We start from the raw sequence: 20061 nt of genomic DNA, 5'->3' as shown, positions 1-20061 counted from the left end.
ACCTGGCACGCCCACCAGGGGCGAGGCTCTGCCCACCAGGGGGCGATGCTCTGCCCCTCCGGGGCGTCGCTCTGTCGCGACCAGAGCCACTCTAGCGCCTGGGACAGAGGCCAAGGAGCCATCCCCAGCGCCCAGGCCATCTTTGCTCCAGTGGAGCCTCGGCTGCGGGAGGGGAAGAGAGAGAGGAAGGAGAGGGGGACGGGTGGAGAAGCAGATGGGCGCTTCTCCTGTGTGCCCTGGCCGGGAATCGAACCCGGGACTTCTGCACGCCAGGCCGATGCTCTACCACTGAGCCAACCGGCCAGGGCCCCATATAAAAACATTTTAAGTTTCAATAATTTAAAAAAAAATCACAGTTTAAAAAAAATAATGCATCAAAAGCTAATACTGGCAGATAAGGCTAACATTAGTGTTCTTTGTTGAACTTCATTGTTGTCATGAAAGACTCCCACTGTAAAACTCACCCTAGTTTGCAGACAGCCCAGCTTACCTGAATATTAAGCTGCACCTTTTCCATCTCCACACTCAGGAATTTGGATGTGACATCGAAGATGCCCACATCTTCAGTAGATATAATGTCAAATGTAACATTTTTAAACCTAGTAAAAGAAAGGGACATTCATACATGTGGAACTATATATGTTTAAAGCTGAAACAAATGAATGGAACCCTAAGTTACCATTCTTCCGTGTCCCAGTTCAATGCTCTATCTACTGTGCCACCGCCTGGTTGGCATTCTTAATGAAAGGTCTAACCCTAAGGAAAGTCATCCCACACCTCCCATCCTTTCTTCTACTCTGCTCACTAAAACGGAGTTGGATGGCTCTCGTGGAGCTCTGTAACTCACAGAGTGCTGACTTAGGTGCTTTGCTACAAAAGAAATGCAAAATATGGTCCTTGCTCTTAAACAGCATAAAATATAGTTGGAAATACATGAAATTCACAGACTATAGAAATTAATTAATGACTTATACCACTGCCAGGCCAATTAAGTTATTTTAGATGGTAAGTTTTATGGGAACTTAAAAGAGAAAGAAGCATTTTCTCTGAGTCGGTACGGTCAGGAGAAGCTCTGATGGGAGAAGCGGACTAGAAGCCAGGCCTTGCAGGGACGCAGCAGTTAGAGAAGAGTGGACCTGGCTTCGCCCAGACAAAGGACAAGGGAGCGATGGGGCACGTAGTTCAGGCTCCTTTATTTTTTTTATTTTTAAATTAAATTTATTGGGGTGACACTGGTTAATAAAATCATATAGGTTGCACGTGTACAATTCTGTGTCATCTGTATATTGTACTGTACGTTCACTACCCAAAGTCAAGTCTCCTTCCATCACCATCTATCTAACTCCCTCTACACTTCACTATCACCCCCAGCCCCCTTTCCCTCTGATAACAACCATATTGTTATCTGTGTCTATGAGGCTTTGTTTCTTTGTCTTGTTTATTCATCTGTTGCTTTCCAGGGTCCCTTTAAATGATAGAACCCGGACACCTGGTGTGGAACTGCAGAGGAGGGTTTGGTTTTCTCCCCACCCACAATGCACACCCTAGCAGCACACTGCTGGAGTGGCTCTGAAGCAGGCTGTTGCACAGTCTGCGGCTTTGAAACTAGGGAGGTGCTATCACTCAATTGTAAATAATCTCATCTAGCAAGACCAAAGGGCAGCCCTTATTCTTAGTGCTATGACCCCATACTTTTGGAGGGAATAGGGGAGCCTGGCATGGACAGGACACAGCCATGTGATCAGCCCTTCATACAACCCACCAGATGCTTAGGCCTGGTGGGAAAATTAGAGAGGACAATGAACATATTTGCCCATCATCTGTAATCAAGAGTAAAAGCTTCGAAAGACCAAATGAAGCTCTTCAAAGGCCCCAGGAAACCACAGAAATGTGAGGCAGGTTCTACAGGGGCGATTAGAGGGCATGTGTTTTGTACAGATTCTGGGTCACACTCACTGGTTTGTCTGTAGATCGTCTATGCCCAGTAGCACACCCTTCTCATGCAGCTTTGCGGCTGTGTACCTCACTGGCTTCACTCTCTTCGCCCCCTTGGGTTCTCCTTTTCCATCTAATTTAATTGATCTCCGAGAATTTCTAGCAAAATAAGAACAAACCGTCGTCATCATGAAGGCAAACTCAGCGCTGTTCCTGGTGATGCAACAGCCATGCCCAATGTGTACACCCTGTTCAGAGCTGGCCTCCACGGCACTGAATGTGCAACCTTCCCATGCAGTAAAACCTCATTATGAACTGCTTAAGGAAAAACTATTTTCAAAGTGACTGAAGTTTGAATTATAGACTAATATTTTCCATAAAACTTGCACTCTACTTTTTCAGGTACATCTTAAGGTATCCTGCAACCAGCTTTGGTGCAATAACATGAACTGTGTGTTCCTGAGCAAAGGGATCACCAGGACTGCTTTAGTACTATGTAGCCAGCACTGTTCTAACTGCTTTATAACTAATGCTTTACAAAATTAACATTCCCATAGTATTTTAAAATAAAATTCATTTTGTATGTGTTATTTCATTTAGCTCTCAAAACAGTACTTGTGAAGCTGACACTCCTCATCTCTCCTTAAAGAAGAAACACCCAAAGCTCCAGACAAGGCCATTGGACAGGTTCAAGATCACACCCTGTGAGAAAGAATCAGAACCTGAATCCAGCTCACCTGACTGCAGAGACTATAAAATGCCTTCAAGGAGTTTAGCCTATAATTCAAACTGAAGTCTAAAATAGTCTGCAATAAATATGTAAAAAAATCTAACATTTCTAAAACCTCTAATATGTCTACTGAATATTGGGTTGACCAACTTTTTCTCTCCAAGAATAGAGTAAAAGTAATTTACCGGCCACAAGCAAATGAATTACAATTCAGAACTAGTGGGGCTCACACAAATGTGGTTTAAATTTGGTTATTTCCCTTAATCAAATCCTCTAAGATTAATGCTATTGATTTTTTGATACAGCACCATCACCTATTGTCAAGTTGACAACAAACATTACATAAAAATATGGCACTATATATTTAAAAGGGTAATTAACATTTGGTTAGTATTGACTTCAGTCTAGTGATAAGAACAAATATGAACAAACAATACTTATTAAAAGTGGCTATACCACATATCAAAAATCTATAATATCATGTATGGTAATGAGTAACAAAGAACTGCCAAATTGTCTTTTGTGTCAATAATGATTTTTTAAATCCACTAAGAAATTTATTTTTATTTTTTATTGGTTTTAGAAAGAGGAAGGGAGAGAGTAAGAGAGAGAAACAGGAACATCAATCTGTTCCTCTATATGCCTTGACTGGGTATTGAGCCGGCAATCTCTGTGCTTCACGACAATGCTCTAACCAACAGATCTATCTGGCTAGGGCTAAAACCACTGAGAAACTTAAAATCATTAAGCTGCTGTATAATTAGTAAATATCTGGCATTATCTAACATTATCAGAAATATAAAACACTGTTTATTATATACATTCCAAAAACAAGAGTAGCCTTTATTTTTTATAATAGTGCTTAAAAGACACCTTTGACTAAAAAGGATAAAAGGAATAATGAAAGTTCTTCCCCAAGTGTTAAAGCTAAGATACTTTGATTTTAGGAATAAAATTATGCTGATAGGAGATTAACCACGTTTCTAAATTCAGTCCTGACTTCTTAGTTCACATTGGCAAACCATAAAATTGAGATTGTAGTTTCTGTTTATAAAATAAAGCAAAAAGTTAGTTCCAAATCCAACTCAACAGCCCAGGATTGTAAAAGAACTGATATCCCTTATAAGTCATGATATTGCAAATTAATATATGATTTAAACTTACTTTATTTTTAAGTTGTCTAAGCAAGTCTTTATGTATGTATCATAATAATTAATTTGCTCTTCATAAAATGCTGCCTTCTCGTTCAGTGCTTTTAAGGTCTGCTGAAGCTTTGCTAATTCGGCTTTTCGAAGCTTCCGATAGATTCTTTGATTTCGAATATCCTGAAACAATAAGAAAAGGTGAGATTTAAGCAGAAGTGTGCTTCATAATCTTGCTAATTTGAGACAAGAAGAGATTCAAGTATTAACTCACTATTGATGCCTGTTAACTTGTTTGTCTCAGTCACCTTGCTTTAATACCTCACACCTCTTTCCCTTTTCACTTTCGAACTGGCAAGTGTCCATATTTCACTTGGAAAGTTGCTAAGGTTTATTTTATTTTATTCAGTGAGAGGAGGGGAGGCAGAGACTCTTGCATGTGTTCTGACAGGTATCCACTCAGCAAGCCTGCTAGAAGGCGACGATGTTCTGCCCAGCTGGGGTCCTTGTTCCATTGCAATCAGAACCTTTAGTGCCTGAGGTGGAGGCCATGGGGCTATCCTCAGCACCTGGGGCCAACTCGCTCTAATTGAGTGCAGGAGGGGAGGATGAGAGAGAGAGAGAGAGAGAGAGAGAGAGAGAGAGAGAGAGAGAGAGAGAAGCAGGAGAGAGAGGCATAGAGAAGCAGATGGGCGCTTCTCCTGTGTGCCCTGACCGGGAATCGAACCTGAGACATCTACATGCCGGGCTAATGCTCTACCACTGAGCCAATGGACCAGGGCTATTTTTTTCTTCTTGATGGAAAAGTAAGGAAGCAATTTTAGAATAGCCATATAATTAATTTAAGGAAGAACAGTGTTTTAAAAGGGCACAAGGAAGACTTGAGCAGGAAAAAAGCAATTTCTTCAGGATATTTCAAACATTTCACTTTGAAAAATACACTGAGAAGGTTTACACTTAATCATTGTAGTCATGTTAGAAAGAAGTAAAAATAAATACTTTTTAAATTCTGGAAACTATTCTCAAGGTCTGCATAAACAACAACATTCAACATTGATAACTATTTAACTGTTACTTGGGTTTAAATAGAGCTCCTAGAACATCAAGTTGTTCAAACTGCCTACAGGTTACAAGAACTATGCTACATTTAAACTTACAGCTATAAATATTTTTGTTGTTATTCTCATTGGGAAAGAATGAAAATGTTTCATTTAAGAAAATGATACCTGTTTAATATGATATTTTTTTCTGTGTACAAATGAAAAACAAAACATTCCCCTAGGAATCCAAAGACAGACAGATACACCCTTCTTAAGTAAAAATTCTTCACTAAATAGATTCCTTTGGTGGATGCCTTAATAATATTCTCTATCTTTTCTCTCTCTCTTTCTTTATAGCAAAAGCAACAAATTCTCTCCTACATATTTCCAATGAGAAATATTTTCCACCCTTGAGCTATAGGAAGGATGCTACTTCTCTTGAGTCATTCCGGCTGGGAGGAATAAATAGCCTACTGCTAGAACTGATCATGATTTTCCATGGAACATGGAGCTGAGTGCATTTCCCTCACAAAGGTAAGGAAATTAAAATTTTTTTCTAATCACTTAACTGCTCTTAATCTCCAGACCCACTTCAATTAGTGTGTTTGGATAAAAAGTATGAAATTTCCACTGAACCCAAATATCCTTCGAAACCAAATATTTCCTTATCCTAAGCAAACAGATCTTAGCCAGTTCCTGTGATGTTTCCTTGCACTACTTTGAGAGCCTTTTCTCAGGAAGTTTCTCAACTGTAAAAACATGAGATAAGAAAACAGAAACTAACCTCTAAGTCAAAACCGCATTTAGAGGCAAATTCTCAGTGACACAGAGTTACCATCTCAGTAGTGGGTCTTAAGAGCAATTGGACAACATGACAACTAACAACTTAGAAAAGAACTCTCCTAAAAATATCATTTTTAAAATCAGTAGGTATTACACAAAGGTATAGATGAAACTTGTCTATTACATTTCCTGATCATTTATTTCTGGTGTATCAACTCTCATAATGACTTGGGGGAACTGTGATCATCCTCTATTAAAAGTCATTGACTACTTTGAAACTTTCAACAATCTGAAATATTGACCATGGTATATACAAATATGAATCCCTCATGTCACCTCACAGATTTCCCAGAATGTGACCAAAGATTAGCAAACATCTGCTAAGAAAAGAAAGAATATTATTTCTAAAAACCTTGGCAATCTCATTGAGAATGTCTTGGTATTTATTTTTGGATGATACGTGTCCCATTTGCTCCAATGTCCGAAGATTCCTCTGGATTTTCCTCTTCTTCTGCTCAAGAGGTAGCTGTGCATCTTCAGCCATAGAATGGCCATCCTTCATTTCTTCTGGAGTCTTGGAATCTTTAACTGCGCGGCTCTCCATGTCCTTGGTGTGATCTACTTCCTGAAAAGAGAATATTAAGATACTGTTTATTCTCTGATCCCCTAGCCTCACAGATTTAGAACCTGCCCAAGGCAAGTTAATGGCAAAATGAGAGAAGGCCTCAAGTCCAAGTTCAAAGACCAGAATGTGATCTTCATTGGTTTTGAAGTAGGTCTTTGGGAAGGAATTACTTCGTGCTTTACAGAAACATAGCAGTGGTGGCAGATCTTTTGGGAACAAAATTCTAATAGCTACTTTATTGCTAAGGTGATATAGTAATGGATATACAATGGATAACTGAACTGATACTTGTAATTCCCTGGATGGAAGGATTTCAATTCCTGGATAGTCCTCTTGAAGAAATTAAAACTAGATTATCCGTTAAAACATGGCTATGAGAACCCTGAACATTCAGAACTCAGCTAAACTCGCATACATCAGCCATATTTATGGGATTCATAAGCTGAGAAGGCCATCAGAGACCTTTGTTCTGATAAGGGAATCATTCTCCAACTATCATCTCTAAGAAACCTTCGGGGTTTCTTTGAATCAAAGGGAATAAAAATATTCTAACATGTAGTAAGTTCCCAAATAAATGGTAAGTAAAAGAATGAATGCAATTTGGATAGTTGTTAAAAATAAAAAACAGTAATAAAAGGGACTGGTGATCATCCTATTTCATTGTACTAGACAACTGATTGACACAAAAGATAAAGTCTAAGGACACAAATATATATTATTAGACACACAATGGTAATATCAACACTGTGGACATGGGGACAATTTACCAAGTCAGCAGTAAACAACAACAGAAGCAGCAGCCAACGCTATTGAGAGCTCAACGTGTGCCAGGTATAGTTTATCCTCTTAACATACTTTTTTTTTAATAATCATTATTTTTGATATTTTTACTTATTTATTTATTTATTGAGAGGAGAGGAGTTAGAGAGACAGACTCCTACATGCACCCCAAATGGGCTCCACACAGCAATCCCTGTCTGGGGCTGATGCTTGATTCAACTGAGCTATCTTCAGTGACTGAGGCCAATGCTCAAACCAACTAAGCTCTCCTCAGTGCCAGGGGCTGATGCCTGAACCAGTCAAGCCACTGGCTGTGAGAGGGGAAGAGAGAGAAGGGAAGAGAAGCAGATAGTCACTTCTCATGTGTGCCCTTATCAGGAATCGAACCTGGGATGTCTATGTGCCTGGCAAACACTCTATCCACTGAGCCAACTGATCAAGGTTTAATCTAAATAGAATTTATTGGGTTCAGGTGTACAACTCAATAAAACACCATCACCACACTGTATCATGCACCTATTGACCCAAGCAAAGTCTCTTTTTTCTCCACTTCCCCCCCAAACCTTGCCTTTGCCCACCTCGACCCATCTCCCATCCCCCTTTCCCTCTGGCTAGCACCACACTGTTGTCAGTGTCTGCATGCTTTATATGTATATAAACCCCTAACCTCTCTCCCCTCTGATAGCTGTCAGTCTGTTCCAATGTATCCATGTTTCTGTTTCTATTTTGTTTAACATGTTTTTTAAATAATTTATTCCTGTCTGTAATTGGGTACTATTATTATTATTATCATCATTATTCCTATTTCACAGTTGAGGAGACTGAGGCGCAGAAATGCTTCTAAGTGCCGATGGTTACATAGCTAGGAGGCACAGAGCTATCCTTGGTCTTAGAAGTCTTGCGTTCTTAGTGACGATGCTACATTTGGGGAAAAGTGAAATATCAATAAGGACTAAAATTCTCATATTGAATTATAGTAGCAGAATATTCAACCTGTATTGTTTTTAAAATATCCATACATTAACAAACATCAAATAATTTTATTTTATATTTTTAAAATTAAAAACTGTGACAATGATTTTTTGGTAACCAATTTTATTAACTTTTGTTGAGGGAGTAGCTATATTGATATGAAAACAGTATAACTGAAATTAATTCAGAACTAACTAAACAATGATGTATTTTAAAAGATGCTGATAAAGAGTTTAATGCAAGAATGTTATGAAACTTTAGTTACTCACACCATGATAATGGAGCTCTCTGTCTTAACAGACTCAAGATATGTGCTTCTAAAGCATTTGGAAAAGTTTCAATGTGAGATACTTCTTTGTTTTTTCGAGTTAGCAAACATAAAATATGAAAGGTATTTTTCTACATCCTGTCAACCAGAATCATCTCTTAACTGACTAATCCATCCATCCATTGATGGCTAAAGTTTATGATGAACATTCAGAAGCTTTGGAAAATCCAGAACTATAGATATATTCCTAGTTGTAAAGCTACTGGCAGCTGCCATGGCCATGCAGGTTCACAATGGGTGTGGGCAGATGGTAAAGGAACTATGGAGCCAGAAAATGGTGGGCCATGCTGTTTATTAAAGTCTTGTAATGGTGGGGATGAGCAAACAGGCAGGGCAGACTGCTTCCCTTTCTCTTAGGGCTCCTAAAGCCCCACCTCACTCTCTGGCTTTATTGGAGTTATAGGCCCACACTGTTGTAAGGTACCAAAGGCTACAGAATTAATATTAATATTTTAGGAAGCTTAAAGAACATTTTATTAATTTGGGCTAGGCATACAGAGATATTTTGTAAATGATCTCTGTACTTGTGTGATTAGCATAAAATCAAGATGGCCGATGGCATTGTGTTGTAAATGCGGAAGGAGAAAGGAGACTTGGGTTCTCTGACCTCCCCCCATACCTATGGGGAAATGGGTGAATAGCTAGCCAGGTGTAGGGAGAGAAAAGATTAAATTAAACATTTTCTTATACTAATGGACCATTTACAGGCATCTGTCCCCATGGAAACTACCTCTCCCCTCCTGAAAGCATGTAGTTAATGCATATATCTCTAAACAAAAGGTATAGGCTTACACTGTAATGTAAGGTTATTTCTCCGCCCATATATAATTAACAGCATATAACCAACCCCTAGAATATTAATGAGACACATGATTTGGGACTTTGGAACTGCCCCATGTAAGATATACGTGGCTGGCATATTTAATCAATTTCCTCCTTTAATAAAACTTTTCAAAAACTTATTTGGACTATGTGACTCTACGAAAACCCGCGGAATTATGGATTGGGTACTTTACAACACACCAGCCTCAGCAGGGCTCCTAAACCCCTCAGCACGCTCGTGCTCTCTCTCTCTCTCTGCATTATCCAGCCAAAACAGGCTGGGGAGAAAAAACTGCTTCTCCAGCAAACAATAGCAAACAATGGCTTCCCAAGCAGGAAGGCAATCTGCAACTTGCCATCTGCTGCTCTGAGGGCAAGCACTACAGCCTTTCACAGACTACATACACATAGGGCTGTCCTGCGCCAATGCAACAATTGGCAAAATGTAAGCAAGCAAACCTAATGTTATAAAGTATTGCACTTCAGATTCTGAAAGGCACTATACCTCACTTCATCGAGTTCATGTAGAGCAGGGGTCTCAAACTTGGGCCTGCGGGCCGCATGCGGCCCGCCCACCAATTTTGTGCGGCCCGCAGACTAATCCACGAAGTTTGATTAGTCTGCGGGCCACACAAAATTGGTGGGCGGGCCGCGAGTTTGAGACCCCTGATGTAGAGACACCCAGTCCAGATAAGTTTGAAGAGTTTTATTAAAGGAGGAGATTTATTGCTAGCCACATATGGCTGACACAGGGCAACAGACCCAAATTGTGTGTGAGCCCCAAAATAGTTCAGGGGCTGTTTATATACCCTTAATCACTCATGGGCTGGGGAGAGCATGACATCATGGCACAAGCTGACAACATTTGTTTAGGGGATACACAGAAACATTAAGACCTTCAAAGTAACACAATCAAAGATGTTTATAAATCTTTCAGGGTTCATCTTCCCTCACTAGCCTAGAGATACTTTACTCTCAAGATTCCAGGGAGGGGGAGGAACTACAGTCAATGCAAAGTGGTATGTAAATTCTGTCTCCTATTGAAAGAGAAGAAGTTTCTTGGTTAACCTTTATTTTAGATTTACAACTAAATGATCCATTGTTTTGCAAGCCAGAAACTTCTACATTCTTCTCCCTCCTCTCCCTAAAGGAGGGATGGGACAGGAAAGCCTGACCTTTCCTCCCAGAATATCAATATCAATTTTCAGCTTTTTGGTACCTTACACTAACACACGTTACACCCTTGAAACACATTGGTTTGCCCAATACTAGTCCAGGACAAAATTACATTTAGCCTAAATTCAGCACTGCATTTTTCTATTTCAATCCTATTGATACTCCATGTACATTTTATATACAGCTGAAATCAGTTGGCCACAGTAATAGATAAAATTTCTTGCTTCTAAACAATGTGAGATATAGCTGCTCTGAGATAACAGTAAATATTTGGCCTGAAGATTAATAAAATCAACTCATATCTAAGGTACTTTTTATTTTACACTCAAAGACCAATTACCTGTTGTATAGTTGCTGGTGTCTCTAAGATTTCTGTCAATGTGTTCCCTGGCTGGTTCCGGATCACATCGATTATCAGTTTTTTGGTCCTTTTAAAATAGAGAAAGAAGAGACAGACTTTCAGACAGCGGTCCCAATGTACAAAAATCTGTTTTCTGAGGGACTGCACAAATACAAAAATGATGCTTCCAAGATAATCCCTTAAAGTAACAGTCTTGCAGAAATTCACTATGTCCGTTCTAAGGCTCCAAAAAGTTTGTGAATGCTTGATAATCGAAGCCTGGGTCTCATATGCTTGATGCAGTAAGATTATACTGCCAGTAACATGGGCACAAGTATGCCATAATAAAACCATGTATCTTTCCATAGTGTTCTTTATGATAACCTACCCCTTCCTAAATAAAGATCAGGTTATGTAATTATGTAAAAGGATTTTTAACATAAAAGGCAAATGGTTAAATTTGTTCACTTTTACATAATTGGGAACAATATTACTGGATACAGCTTCTCTTCCAAAAAAAGGAAACAAACAAGTTGCCTGAAGTTACAAAAAAGTCTATTCACTGCCTCGAGTTTCACTTTTACTGCAGTCCTGTGGTTGAATTTAGCCTGTTCTTTCAAAGGCGTGACATGATTTCACTGGATGATGAACTTCTTCCCCAACTACAGCAGGAAATGTTCACATGGCATGGACATTGGAAAATGACAAGAACATGGTTCACATTTTAAAGCACTGGCGCAACTGCTCGCAAATGAAACTGTCAGAGTTAATTCCAAAAATGTCATTTTTGAAAATGGGATAAAATCCAATAAACCATCTGTAAATATAATTTTTCTCATTTCTTACTTACTGCAAGTCTGTATGAGAAGAATTATCACAACCTCTTCCTTTGGTCCATGACCCTTCCAAGCTGGGGATTAATGGACTGTCTGGGAATGCACAGATAAACACTCCCCTAAGAGTCAAAGGTGGACACCCAGCTAATTACAGCCACGTGATGATGGCACTGTTCCTAAGGCTGTAGTGAGTTAGACAGCTAAGTATCATTTCCTCCCCACACAACTCCTTCCTCCAATCATCATTATAAATGTATTAAAGAGGAACATCAAGTTAAAAATAAAAGCTCTGGATGATTTTAAAAACACAAACACAGTGACTGTTTCTAATTTGAAATAACATTCTAGGAACTACTTAACAATATATGCTTCCAGGAAACTCCCAGCTCATCTCTTTAGAGAAGCTATCTGGTCAGCAAAATGACTAAAGTCATTCAAGCATGCTTGGCCAGGAACACTGCTTATTTGTTTAGGAGTTGCTGGAAGATAAACTGCCCATACAGCCAGCCTCTTCTCTTGGAATTCTGCTTCATGCCAGGCCTGTGGAATCCAACACCAAAGTTCTACCCCAGATATCTGACATACAAGTAAACACCCAGTTTCAAGACAGGGAACTCACTCCTTCCCCGTGCAGTATGGGGAAGAACACCAGGATCCCAAAGAGCTGGGGGTAACTGGGGCTCACACTGATTACCAGTTGTGTGCACTTGTGCAGATTATATAACACCTGCACTTTAAACAATTTTATATAATGGAAATCCCTCTGAGAACTAATGCAAGGATTAAATGAAAAGATGTATGCAAAGTCTTTCACTAGGGTATGACATGTGGTCACTAAAGCTGTCACTAAAGCCACAGGTGCCAATGAGCCCGGAACCATGGCTAGTCCCAACTGAGGCGTGCCGCAAGTGAGAAACGCACACCAGATTTTGAAACTTAGTGAAAAAAGAATGTACCATATTTTATTAACATTTTTTTACACTAATTACATATTTAAACACCATTTTGGATATATTAGGTTAAATAAAATAGAATTTATTTCACTTGTTTCTTTCTAAAATGTAGCATTTAGACATTTAGAAGATTTAAAAAGATTTACTTCTGTGGCTCCCATTAAATTTCTTTTGGCAAGTGAAGCACGGGAGCATTCCCTTCTTAAATGGGAGGCTCACACTGAGAAGTCCGCCTTCCAGTAATGTCCTCTCCTGGGTCCTGGTTACTCACAGAACCTTAACACTCGGCAGACACCTCTGGGAAACATTCTAATCCCCAATTTTACAAATGAGGCAACCAAGACCTAAGAGGTTCAATGCTTACAAAGGTCACTCTGTTTTCTAGAGTTGTGGAAAACAGCTGGACTCCCTTCCCACATCTTCAGCCCTCACAGCCCACAGAGAAGTGCGGGCTCTGTCCCCCGCCCCCATCCCCTACTCCACCTTTCCTTTTTCCCAGTGAAACCTCAGTTGTTTAAGTGCTTCACCATTGAATTTAAACAGAGTTCATAGTTCAGTTTGCCAATAACCTGAAGACATGTCCCCCTCCCCAACCCAAAGCAAACACAATATTCTAGATATGGTCTGACCAGCATAAATCAACTGGTTAGAGCAGGGGTAGTCAACCTTTTTATACCTACCGCTCACTTTTGCATCTCGTTAGTAGTAAAACTTTCTAACCGCCCACTGGTTCCACAGTAATGGTGTTTTATAAAGTAGGGAAGTAACTTTACTTCATAAAATTTATAAAGCAGAGTTACAGCAAGTTAAAGCATATAATAATAATTACTTACCAAGTACTTTATGTTGGATTTTCGCTAAGCTTGGCAGAATAAATCTTTATAAAGCAACTTACTATAGTTAAATCTATCTTTTTATTTATACTTTGGTTGCTCCGCTACCGCCCACCATGAAAGCTGGAACGCCCACTAGTGGGTGGTAGGGACCAGGTTGACTACCACTGGGTTAGAGTATTGGCCCCATGACTTCAAACAATATATAAGACAGGCCGATAAAACTGAGAATGTCACTGCTCTCTCTATCTTAATGGGAAGGCATGTAACTTTGAGGGTGATTTAGGGAAAACAAAGAGAGAGAAATAAATATACCAGGGAGTTTATTCATCAGAACCCTGCTCAAACCCCGCTGTACGTAAATGAGACCACATGGCTTGTGAACTGTGTGGCCCCATCGGTTGGCTATTCCACTCACATGGCATCTGTTGTTGCTCTCTGACCAGCAGCATTCCTGAGCCTCCCCCTCCATCATCTATCTGCCTTACAGTGTACCCAAGGTTGGAAAGAAATTTGTGTTTGTGGATGCTAAGGAGTATTTCCAGTTGTTTAAAATTCTAACAACATGCTTCCACATTTTTATCACCTACCTCAAACATGACCTTAGCTATTCAGTTCTCAGACCAGTTTGGACCAAACACAAGGAAAACTTCCAGTTGGGATGATGGATGCCTAAACTAAATCATGTGATAGGAAAAATATTCTTAAGAGATGACAACTTAAGCACTCAGGCAGCTAAGTATGATTAAAAACAACAAATATTGCCTTCTACTTAAACACACATACTTCTGTGAAAAACAAGCTTAATAAAGGCCATAGGATCACATATATCAAGTTGATCATTATAATGGGATTTACAATTGTATAGCTCTTCTATATTTATAAGGCATGACTTCATTTGCTCACTGTAGTCCTTCCTCCCCCTCTTCTCTGTTTGATGGATGAGGAAACTGATGGTCAGGTGACTTGCTCTGAGTCCTCTGGCTAATAAGGGACAGATTGAGACTGCAATCCCAGTTTTTCCTAGGACTTCTCAACCAGGCCATTCCCCCCTTATTCTTCAAATGTCATCTTGCTTGGTAGTACTGACAAAATAGCTATCACCCAAACTGAGGCTCCCTATTCCAAAGACACACAGAAGGGAAACAAATAAAATGTTTCTTCCTACTCCAATATGTGTCTTATTATCCCTCATATCTATCAGTCATTCCTTTTCTTTGTTCTGGAAAGATACTCCAGCATTAGCTTTGTAGTATGGTAACTGCTTGGCTATCATTCTCATTATTTGTTCTAAGATTCCTAAGAGTACTAAGGTCAATGATCTTGCCCTCCATAAGCTGTAAAACCTGTGATGAAGGGCATAGGCCCTGGAAGATTTAAGATCATTTGAATTTGAATCTATGCTCCACTTACTAGCCATACTGCCTGGGAAAGGGTTTTCATCTGTTCTGTGCCTTCATTTATAAAATACAGGTTAATAGCTTCTACCTTTGGAGTTGCTGGAAATATTAATAACATAAAAGTCATTATATTATACATACTATATTTATTATATTATATTATATTATATTATATTATATTATATTATATTATATTATATTATATTATATTATATTATATTATATTATATTATATTATATTATATGCTGTTAGCTATATCTATATCTATAGGACAGTCCCTGGCACATAATAAGCATTATATAGGTATTTGCAATCATTATCATTTTTATCAACATCTAATTAGAAAAAATTATGAAAGTAGCATGGAATAAAATTTACAGGCATAAGGATTAACAATGCCTTAAATTCTGCTACTGCAGAGACCCCAAAGAAGATGAGTTACTAATCACTAGAAAGCTAGTGAGTGATTTTGTAATTATTCATAAGGGGGCATTTCTAAAAGTTAAAAACACAACAGGTTTAACAAGGAAGCAAAACAGTTTTTTGATAGAGAAAAGCCAGGTATTTCATGTTGCGACTACTCTGCATTCCATGATTATCCACTTTATAATAACTTCTGAAAGGTACTGGTTCTCTAAAGAAGGTTCTCCATTTGGTTAATTTGCTTGGAAAAACTCATACCGATAAATCAACATTTCAAAGAGTATATTAATGGAACATCAATGATATATGATGAATTTAAAGCATGTCAGTAGCTAGCTACTTGCTTCTTATAATTTTAGACTTTAATTTCCTCACCTTGAAGTTAAAGACTTAGGGTAGACAGTTTTCCAAGCTCCCTGCCAATGACACATTTAGTAGAAAGGTTTAAAATATATATACTTAAAGTATAATGTAGCTGGACGTAAGTCTTGCCTAACAGCTGGAGCTAACTCTATTGAATCTTTTGTGAAATATGCAAATTCTACTTTCAGAGATGGCTACTTGGTCCACCTTAATTTCAAGTTGTTATTCACATTGATCACTGGCCTACTTAGTCAAGGGCTCTGACAACAGCAAGATCCAAAGTGTACCCAAAGAAAGGAGAGATCTGTGAAAGCAGTAAATTATCAAGTCTATTAAGACACTGGTCCAATGGCTTTTTTTTTTTATAATAGAAAAGTTGATTCTATAATTCACATGGAATTACAAGGAACCCCAAGTAGCTAAAAGAATCTTGAAATAAAACCACCGGCGGCTATACTTAGTATGGGGATCGAAGGGGGAGACGACTCGTTTCCAGCACACAGTGGGGAACTGGGAGAAAAGCACATGAGGGCCAGGGCAAGCAGGAAAATGCCTAGGTTTCCCGGCAAAGACACAGCTTGCCTGAGTGCTAGACTTTTCTGATCTTGCTTTTAAAATGTGAATTCCAAAAATTTTCAGAACCATGGAGACTCACATTCAGAAACAAGCATAAATATATATAAATAATATCCAAATTATTTAATATTTTAGGCTACCAAAATTGTGATTTCCATTCAATAACACAGACATTTGAGTCGACCACATTTAGAAAGGATGTTCAAATAACAGACAAAACCAATTATGAAAAAATGTCCTCTCATTACTTCTAAGCACAAAGCTTATTTAAAGACACATTTATTCCTTTGTCTATTTCCCACTTCCATTCTCCATCTTAACCCAACACACAGTTGTTCTAATATGCAAATACATATCTTTTCGTTTAGGTCAATTTTTAAAAACTGTATTGTGTGGTGAGCAAGTTTATTCTTGGTTTACGCTGTTTGAATTTATGGTATTATCATGGATCTCATTCTTTCTTACTCTATGTGTAAAGAACTGGTGTGGAACATCCATGAAGCCTTGATGGAACAAATATTAATTAAAAATGTGAATGCTGGGCTGGTGACGTCACGGAAATGGCGCCGTGAGAAGCGCATCCGACAGCTCTCCCCTAAATCACAACAAATTTATCAACTAGAAACAGAAAAATTTATCCTCGGAGCATTCCGGAGTTCCACACAAACTGAAAGCAAAAGGACTGTTATCACTTGAATCTGAGAGACGAGGGTGTGGAGGAAGCTACCGCAGCGACGCTCATTCAAGCCGCCAGGGAGTGCGCCCGCGTGCTATCAATAAGACCACCCTCAGATGCCGATAAGAAAGAGGAAATCGAATATTATGGATACAAAAGAAAGAGAGGTAACACAAATAGATGTGGAAAAATCTATGGAGAAAAGACTTAACATATTGGAAGCCTTGGAGCTAAATGACAGAGAATTTAAACTAGAAATCTTAAAAATACTCAGAGATATACAAGAAAACACAGAAAGGCAATATAGGGAGATCAGAAAACAACTCAATGAACACAAAGAATATATTACCAAGGAAATTGAAACTATAAAAACAAATCAAACAGAAATGAAAAACTCAATTCACGAGCTGAAAAACGAGGTAACAAGCTTAGCTAACAGAACAGCCCAGATTGAAGATAGGATTAGTGAAATAGAAGACAAACAACTTGAGGCACAACAGAGAGAAGAAGAAAGAGACTCAAAAATAATAAAAAATGAGAAAGCCCTACAGGAATTGTCTGACTCCATCAGAAAGAATAACATAAGAATAATAGGTATATCAGAGGGAGAAGAGAAAGAAAATGGAATGGAGAATATACTCAAACAAATAATAGACGAGAACTTCCCAAGCCTGTGCAAGGAACTAAAGCCTCAAATTCAAGAAGCAAACAGAACACCAAGTTTTCTTAACCCCAACAAACCCACTCCAAGGCACATCATAATAAAGATGACACAAACCAATGACAAAGAAAAAATTCTCAAGGCAGCCAGGGAAAAGAAGAGTACAACATATAAAGGAAGGCCTATTAGATTATCATCAGATATCTCAGCAGAAACTCTACAAGCTAGAAGAGAGTGGACCCCAATATTTAAAGCCCTGAAAGAGAGGAACTTTCAGCCAAGAATACTATACCCATCAAAGCTATCCTTCAAGTATGAAGGAGATATAAAAACATTCACAAATACAGAAAAGATGAGAGAATTTATCAACAGAAAGCCCCCACTCCAGGAAATACTAAGGGGGATTTTCCAACCAGATTCAAAGAACAAAAGAAAACAACACCACAAGTAACAGCTCCACCAAGAACACAATAAAACCAAACTTAAACTGTGACAACAAAGGAAAAAAAGGGGGGAGAGGATGGAGATTAACAGTAGCAAAGGATGATGAAGTGCAGAAATACTTATAAGATAGGGTACTACAATGAATATGGTAGGTACCCTTTTCATTACTTAATGGTAACCACCCTTAAAAAAACCACCACAAAAACACTTGACTTAAAAAAGGTAGCAACAGAGGAAAGAAGTATGGAACACAAACAAACAAAAACAAATGATAGAAAAACAAAAGAGAAGAATCAAACTAGATACAAAACTAACAGAAAGCAATTTATAAAATGGCAGTAGGGAACCCACAAGTGTCAATAATTACACTAAATGTAAATGGATTAAACTTACCAATAAAAAGACACAGAGTAGCAGAATGGATTAAAAAACAAAATCCAACTATATGCTGCCTACAAGAAACACATCTAAGCAACAAGGATAAAAACAAATTCAAAGTGAAAGGCTGGAAAACAATACTCCAAGCAAACAACACCCAAAAAAAAGCAGGTGTAGCAATACTCATATCTAATAATGCTGACTACAAGACAGAAAAAGCACTCAGAGACAAAAATGGTCATTTCATAATGATTAAGGGGAAGTTGAATCAAGAAGACATAACAATCCTTAATATATATGCACCAAACCAAGGAGCACCAAAATATATAAGACAGCTACTTATTGACCTTAAAACAAAAACTAACAAAAATACAATCATACTTGGAAACCTCAATACACCGCTGACGGCTCTAGATCGGTCATCCAAACAGAGAATCAATAAAGATATAGTGGCCTTAAACGAAATACTAGAACACCTGGATATGATAGACATCTATAGGACACTTCATCCCAAAGCGACAGAGTATACATTTTTCTCTAGTGTACATGGAACATTCTCAAGAATTGACCATATGTTGGGCCACAAAGACAATATCAGCAAATTTAGAAAAATTGAAATTGTACCAAGCATATTTTCTGATCATAAAGCCTTGAAACTAGAATTCAACTGCAAAAAAGAGGGGGAAAAACCCACAAAAATGTGGAAACTAAACAACATACTTCTAAAAAATGAATGGGTCAAAGAAGAAATAAGCACAGAAATCAAAAGATATATACAGACAAATGAAAATGAAAATACGACATATCAGAATCTCTGGGATGCAGCAAAAGCAGTAATAAGAGGAAAGTTCATATCACTTTAGGCCTATATGAACAAACAAGAGAGAGCCAAAGTAAACCACTTAACTTCACACCTTAAGGAACTAGAAAAAGAAGAACAAAGACAACCCAAAACCAGCCGAAGAAAGGAGATAATAAAAATCAGAGCAGAAATAAATGAAATAGAGAACAGAAAAACTATAGAAAAAATCAATAAAACAAGGAGCTGGTTCTTTGAAAAGATCAACAAAATTGACAAACCCTTGGCAAGACTCACCAAGGAAAAAAGACACAGGACTCAAATAAATAAAATCCAAAATGAAAGAGGAGAGATCACCACAGACATCATAGAAATACAAAGAATTATTGTAGAATACTATGAAAAATTATATGCCACCAAATACAACAACCTAGAAGAAATGGATAAATTCCTAGAATACAACCTTCCTAGACTGAGTCATGAAGAAGCAGAAAGCCTAAACAGACCAATCAGCAGGGAGGAAATAGAAAAAACTATTAAAAATCTCCCCAAAAATAAAAGTCCAGGCCCAGACGGTTATACTAGTGAATTCTATCAAACATTCAAAGAAGACTTGGTTCCTATTCTACTCAAAGTCTTCCAAAAAATTGAAGAAGAAGCAATACTTCCAAACACATTTTATGAGGCCAACATAACCCTCATACCAAAACCTGGCAAGGATGGCACAAAGAAAGAAAACTACAGACCAATATCTCTAATGAATACAGATGCTAAAATACTAAACAAAATACTGGCAAACCGAATACAACAACATATTAAAAAAATAATACATCATGATCAAGTGGGATTCATCCCAGAATCTCAAGGATGGTTCAACATACGCAAAACGGTTAACGTAATACACCATATCAACAAAACAAAGAACAAAAACCACATGATCTTATCAATAGATGCAGAAAAGGCTTTTGATAAAATCCAACACAATTTTATGTTTAAGACTCTCAACAAAATGGGTATAGAAGGAAAATATCTCAACATGATAAAG

At 38.1% G+C, this 20061-nt stretch overlaps 1 protein-coding gene across 2 annotated transcripts in view; it reads right to left on the bottom strand.

The window, feature by feature from the left end:
• IQGAP2 (IQ motif containing GTPase activating protein 2) overlaps positions 1 to 20061 on the bottom strand; it is a 449634-nt gene that overhangs the window by 5033 nt on the left and 424540 nt on the right. For both annotated transcript variants that reach the window (XM_066273593.1, XM_066273594.1), the window contains exons 31-35: positions 10674 to 10761; positions 6043 to 6255; positions 3830 to 3990; positions 1957 to 2094; positions 491 to 599 (exon numbers count right to left, since the gene is read on the bottom strand). In XM_066273593.1, the coding sequence (XP_066129690.1) occupies positions 491 to 599; positions 1957 to 2094; positions 3830 to 3990; positions 6043 to 6255; positions 10674 to 10761 (709 nt within the window). The remainder of the gene's footprint in view (positions 1 to 490; positions 600 to 1956; positions 2095 to 3829; positions 3991 to 6042; positions 6256 to 10673; positions 10762 to 20061) is intronic.

Source organism: Saccopteryx bilineata, chromosome 4 (assembly GCF_036850765.1).
Source record: "Saccopteryx bilineata isolate mSacBil1 chromosome 4, mSacBil1_pri_phased_curated, whole genome shotgun sequence".
Classification (NCBI taxonomy): Eukaryota; Metazoa; Chordata; class Mammalia; order Chiroptera; family Emballonuridae; genus Saccopteryx; species Saccopteryx bilineata.
This window is presented reverse-complemented; position numbering and strand designations above follow the sequence as displayed.